Genomic DNA, 6,234 nt, shown 5'->3' on the forward strand with positions numbered 1-6,234 from the left:
AATACCCCTGCCCCATGTCCAGCCATGGGGTGGAACCCTAGCCAGGGAACAGAAGGTTCCTTACCACGTGGGGGTTGTCGTAGTAGATGGCGATGGAGCGGAGCTTGGGGGAGACACTGCAGCTCTCGGTGAAAAGCCGCCCAGTCTCGCTGTAGGGCCCAATGTGGAACTTGTAGGCCACGGTGACATTGCGGATGGGGGGTGAGCCGGCACTCACCGTCACCCCAGCCAGCAGCCCTGAGTATCCAGCAAAGGCCAGCAGTGTCAGCAGGAGCAGCAGAGTCAGGCCCCCAATCAGGCCTAGGAGGAGCAGGTCAGACATGGCTCTGTGCCCCCAACACCGTGCCCCCAAGACAGCTGCAAAAGAGACAGGAGGGAGAGGAGGCTGGTAGCCTGCTCTGACCAATGTCCCCACCTGCCTGCCAACCACTTCTGGCCCAATCTCAGTCCTGCCTTGGGTGCTCTGACCCAGGAGGGGGAGGAGCCAGGGTGTTTACACACAGAGTGACCCAGAAGAGAGCTATAAAGGATGACTGAAGCCACAAGCCTCTTTATTTCTTAATCACAATTGTTGAGGATCTCAGAGCAGCTCTGTCTGTCAGCTGGCAGCCTTGGTCACACCTGGGGAAACTGAGTCATAGAGGAGCACAGGAGTGAGTCAGCCAGGGACATACTCCCAGCACTGACCAGCCTCCCCAAGATGGGCAAGACGTCAGCCAGGCTGCCTTTTCCCTACATTACCCCTTCCTTCCCACACACTGCCACACTGCCTGCCCAGCCTCCCCAGGCCTCATGGACCACTGCCAAGGGGAAGATGGGCAAGTGCTAGGCCCAATCATTTATCAAAAAATAGGGAAACCATAAGGAAAAAACCCCAGGGAGAAAATGACCCAGGAAGAGACTCTCACAGGAAACTCTCCTTTGCTAAAGCACATCTGTCCCTCAGAATCTTGTTATCCAGCCAATTCATCTATCCAGAACCAAGGAAAAGATGAAACCAGCCTGAGCAGCCAGAACAAAGTCCAGCACTGTGCTGCCCAGACTTGAGCCACTGGTGCTAACAAGCTTCACCCCACTTTTTCAGCCCATAGATTAGAAACAAGGGGGAGGAAGGAAAGTTTGCTAGAAATGGAAACACACCAGGGAGAACAATTACTCCCTGGCCCAAACACTTCATCCCATGGGGAAAGGGTGCTGGCATCGGGGGAGTAACAGCTGGGGCCACTTGCTGGCCTTATTCTTCCCCTCCACCAGCATCTCCAGGTGTTTTTTGTGGTTTTGATCCTGCCACCCCACCTCCTCTACTAGATAGTTCACAGCAAGGCATGAGGTGAGGTGCGGGAGTCTTTTTTTCTTTTTTGTGTTTATGTTGTTTATCTGACAATTGCCCTCTCCACTGGCCTTTCCTCATTCCTTTTTGTGTAGTACAAGACATTCATATCAAGGAAAGAAAAAAAAAAAAGCAGAGAAGCTATCCAAGAGCAGGCCCAGAACACAACAGAGGCTGGTATGTGAGCCATTTAAGGCAGACCATTCAGCCTTCCATGAAGCTTGGGGCCAGAAGTCTAAACCTCTTATACAGAGGGCTTGACCTGAATCACCCAGGGGGGAAAAGAAAATCATAGCACAGAGAAGACTGTTTAAAGAGGAAGGGAAACATATGACCCACTAGAGGAACATTCTCACCCCAAGAATTTAAAATTCAAAAGATTTGGGAGCTGTAAGACAACACTTCAGCCCTATAGAAAACTTAGTTCTGTGGAATAATTTGTTCCCTGTGGGTTCTGGGAATCAATTTTTTTTTACTGAAAAATTCTTTGGAGTCAATGTACACATAATGTTTGCCTCATAAAGAGGCAAACTAAACTCCTACATCTTTGATGTCCTAACATTGAGGTGCATCACATTAGTCTTCTTACCCATATGTGTTCCTGCCCCACAGTTGTGCTTCTTTTTGGATGCATTTTGCCTCCACTTAATTTCATTCCTGTTCTCTTTGGTGATAACGATGATGATGATAAATCTTTCACCAAGTACTTACTATATGCCAAGCACTATCTAAATGTTGAAACACAGCTACTTTATTAATCCTCAAGACAAGATAGATAGGTATGAATCAAGAGGTTAAGAGACTTGCTTAAGGTCACACAGGTACTAAATAGAGCCCCAGACTAAAATGCAGGCAATGGGAATCCAAGCAGTCTGAATCCAGATCCATTTCCACATTTCTCCTTCCCGATGACAAGGTTTCCTCAAGCATTTAATCCATGCTGGGACATGTCTGAACCCAAGGCTCTCAGCTGGGAGCTCTCACTCAGCAGCTAGGTCTCTCAGTTGCCTTGAGAGTGACCATCCCTCATTTGACCTACCCTCTTTGCTGCACACTCTCCATCCTCCTCAAAGCAACGCAGTTCCCACCTCCCTCTTCCTCTCACCTCCTGAACTACCCAGAAGGGAGGGGAAAATGGGATCCCAGAACTTAGGTCTGCACAAGACTGAGGCAGGGAAAAGTGAATTCCCCCATATTCAAGAGAAGGGCAGGAGGAGGGCTGGGGAAGCTCACCTGAAAAGACAGGCTCACTTTAGCAACTCATAGCATCCAGCGCCGCAGGGACCAGGTGCTTCAAGTGCTCCAGTGCTGGGGGCAGAGAGAAAATCACCACTGAGCTGGGCACCCCTGCCTTGACTGTTCCCTCTTCAGGGAAAGCCCACTAGGGCCTCTACAATAACTCCCTCTTCACCACAAGGTTGCACCTCTACCTCGTCCTCCTACCCCTTCCGGAAATCAGAAGCCGAACTCGGCCTCGGAAGGTCAGCTCAGGGTGGGGCCATGCTCACGCCCCCGTTCTTGGGAGTCCTCTTCCCGGAGGGTTCCGGCCACTGCACCTGGCTCTGAAACAGCCCCGGCCGCTGACACGGGGCAGGCTGTCCCCCTCTGGCTTCAGTTTCTCCTCAGGTCAGAGACCGGGGGTGGTCGCCTCAGGCGGCGAGGTTGTGGGCGGGCTGTCCCGCGCCGGCTTCCTGAGGCTGCTCCCTTGCGCCGCGGCAGCGGGCCAGGCCTTTCAACGTCGGCGCCGGCGGAGAGCAGACAGACCGCGGTTCCGAGTGGCCTGAGCGGGAAGGGGGCGCGCCGCCTCCCACTCTGGGCTTCCAGCCCTGCTCACCCGCACCTCGCGTATTTACCCAGAACCTTTCTTTTCAGCCACGACCTCACCGGGCCTCACACACCTCCCTAAGTTAAGAGACGCTAAAGTTTGTAGCCACCGCTGCGAGGCGCGGCCTCCAGGGGCAGGGGCGGAGCTAAAGTGCGGTTCTGGCCTCAGTTCCCCACCCCCACACCCCGCTCCGGCTTCACTGCCTCGGGGCGTGCCGCGCACCGGAGGCCGAGGCAGGGGCGGCCCGGGGCGGTAGACTGGCCCAAGACCTTCGAGCCCTGGGACCGGGTGGGGGCCAGCTGCGGGTGAGACGAGATGCAAAGAGCGGCCTGGGCCGCGAGGATCACGGAGGGGACGCGGGGGCCCCTGAGGTCACGCCCGGGCGGACGGAGTTCCAGGCCCTCAGCGCGCGTGGGGCCGCCCCGGCGGGGACGCCTCTCCTCTGGCTCGGCCCTCACCTCAGCGGCCGCCCGCCGCGGACGCCGATGGGCGCAGGCGGCTCCAGCCTAGGTCGCGGAGCCTGCGCGCGCCCGCCCGCCGCGCACGCTCGCTCCGCCCCCTCTCGCGGCGGGACGTGGCCGTGGCCGTGGGCGCGTGCGCGCGGGCCCCGGAGGGCGGAGGCCTGCCCCGCCCAGTCTCCATAGCAACGAGCGGCGCCCATTCCGCTCCTCCCCAGCCGTCGGGGGCGGAGCCCGCTGAGCACCTTCCCGCCTTCCACCACTTACCGGGCCTCAGTCGTGGGAGGCCGATGGCAGTCAGCGTGGTGGGTCGCAGTAGAGAGCTGGGCTGGGATCCAACAGGGAAGACCGCACCAGAGTGAAGCGTTTGAAAAGGCTTGGGAAGTTCAGCACAGCAGCATCCGCCTCTGGCATTTATTTGTATCACACTTCGTCTTGCCACTTTCTCTCACTGAAGCTTCCCGGTAGACCTGGGAACCCAGCAAGGCAAGGCTACTTGCCCCCCTTTTACAACTGAGGAAACTGACGCCCAACTTGGACTCAGGGAAGAAGCGAGCGGATCCAACCTCTGCAACAGCGCAAATGTCAGTCATGTCTCCCAACACTCCACCCCACCTCACCCCTAACCAGAGCACAGGAGTGGTCGTTCATCCATCCACCCAACACTTATTCAGTAAGCTCTCTGCCAAGATAGTTCTAGGGATTGGGGATACTGAGGGAGCAAAACCAACGCCCCGCCCCCTTGGAGCTAACCAGGAACCGCCCCCCTCCGGGCCCCTTTCTCTTGAGCCCAGGATGTGCTTGGGCGGAGGTTGGTCTGCCCTTCTAGTTAAAGGTGTTCTAGCTAACTCCCAGATCCATTGTAAGCTCCTCGAACATAGGTTGAATCTTCAGCTCATATTTCCGAGAGGACCTACAAACTACAAAGCACTCTTCTAGAGCCCCAAAGATCAAACTTTGCCCTCCTGAGAGGCCCAGTCCTGCAGTGGAGGGGCAGGGGGATGGGACAGCTATGCTAAGCTTGGCTACAAGACAGGCTGGGCCAAGAGCTAACTTGGTGCTCCTGACACGGAAGATTGCTATTGGAAGAGGAATCATCTTAAAGTGGATTCCACTGCTGCACTAGCAAAGGGCAGAGTGAGCACAGAGGCACTCATAATCCTGGCTTCCTTTCCCACCACTTCACACAGTTCCTTCCACAGGCAGGAAAGGATGACCCTCATCCACAGGGCCAAGACTGTCCTCAGCTCTCCAGACAAACACTGGCAGAAAGAGCAGCTGGCCTTTCACAGGCACTCAAGGTTGGGTTGGCAGGGTCATGGCAGTTGTTTTGCTTATGGACATCAAATACATGATCAAATCCTTTAAGTGTTCCAGGTAAGTGGGCTATACACTTAGAACCATTTCCTGTGAGATAAGGGCCAGTTCATGGTTCAGAGACAATACAGCTTCTGCCCACAATATTTGCTGGGGCGTTTTTCTTGTTCTCAGAATCTGATGAGTTTCTCCTAGGAAACCGTTGTATGGAGCTGCCTTTCCTCTTGCCCTCTCTGCTCACTTCCTTCAGGCTGGTTGGGGAATTCCAAAGGCCAACTCAGAGTTCAGGGTGTGCCTTAGGAGCTTCACCGCCTCTGTTGTGAGAGTCAGCCTGAGACTAAGGCTGCTGGCCATAAGACCCCCCTACCTCCTTTATCTCGGTCAGCTTCCCAACTGAGCAAGCCCAACCCTGGTAGGGATCTCAAGACCTCAGCTGGCCACCAGGAGGCAGCAGCCAAGACAAGCCACCAAGTGAATTGTTCCTCTTCCCTTTTGAAACAGGTGTAAGCTGACATGTTCACCTAGCCATCTGCCCTACCCACACTCCACTCCCAGTTCTCTCCCCCAATAACATATATTCTCTCATGAGCTCAGATTTAGCCTTTTTTCCCTCCTGCCTTTCTCTGTCCAAGAAATCCCCACAGAGCTTCTTTAATTCTCCTCCAGTAAACCTCCAGAGACTGTTTCCCTAGGGCTCCTCCCCTTACAGGGGCCAAACTTGGAGAGACAAAGGGTGGACTACCCCCACCTTCCCTTATCTCCTCATATTCCAAAGCCTGGCTAATTCTGTGAGGCAGTGGTTAGAATCACTAACTCAGATGACAAATGGAGAAGACATATACAGTGTAAGATGGTCTGCAGACCCTGCCACCAGCCATCTCTCACCCTCTGAAGACATGCATGCTGTACCTAATCCCCAGCCACCCACTCTGGTTAGGGCTGCGCCAACAGGACTTGCCTTGATTGAGGACCATCTATCCTCAAGCTACTCTGAGTCAGTTTCACTGTTTCCTCTATAGCCTGGAAATGTGGTTTTCTTCAGCGAGCAAAGGCAGAAAAAGCCTAGTGAACCCCACTGCAACAAAGCCTGCCAGCGGTCTGCCTTCTATTCCCACCTCCCTCTCCCAACCCACCAAACCCAAGTGGCATCTCAGTGTCCACTATACTCTGGTTATATCCCTTTCACCACCATCCAGCCAAATAGCTGTTCAGACAATTCCTTGATCAAACAACACTGCCTTCTTGAGTTTAAATTTTATTTTACAAAAAGAGAAATAAAGAAAACTGATAGGCAGTTATACTGA

At 54.3% G+C, this 6,234-nt stretch overlaps 1 protein-coding gene and 1 long non-coding RNA gene across 6 annotated transcripts in view; one reads left to right on the forward strand and one right to left on the reverse strand.

Annotated features, from left to right (window-relative positions):
* TEX264 (testis expressed 264, ER-phagy receptor) overlaps positions 1 to 3,713 on the reverse strand; it is a 30,437-nt gene extending 26,724 nt beyond the window's left edge. Inside the window, exons 1-3 of one of the 5 annotated variants that reach the window (XM_038566299.1) lie at positions 3,614 to 3,713; positions 2,564 to 2,638; positions 65 to 357 (exon numbers count right to left, since the gene is read on the reverse strand). In XM_038566299.1, the coding sequence (XP_038422227.1) occupies positions 65 to 322 (258 nt within the window). In that variant the 5' untranslated portion in view covers positions 323 to 357; positions 2,564 to 2,638; positions 3,614 to 3,713. Of the gene's footprint in view, positions 1 to 64; positions 358 to 2,563; positions 2,639 to 2,754; positions 2,782 to 2,886; positions 3,333 to 3,377; positions 3,537 to 3,613 lie in introns of those variants that run through there. The other 4 variants (XM_038566301.1, XM_038566300.1, XM_038566303.1 and 1 more) reach the window with 4 other exon arrangements.
* Positions 3,714 to 3,794: 81 nt separating this feature from the next.
* Positions 3,795 to 6,234, forward strand: LOC119864684. The gene is made up of 2 exons (XR_005374911.1): positions 3,795 to 4,286; positions 5,950 to 6,234. It is a non-coding gene; the product is annotated as an uncharacterized LOC119864684 (long non-coding RNA).

Source organism: Canis lupus, chromosome 20, assembly GCF_011100685.1.
Source record: "Canis lupus familiaris isolate Mischka breed German Shepherd chromosome 20, alternate assembly UU_Cfam_GSD_1.0, whole genome shotgun sequence".
NCBI classification, from domain to species: domain Eukaryota; kingdom Metazoa; phylum Chordata; class Mammalia; order Carnivora; family Canidae; genus Canis; species Canis lupus.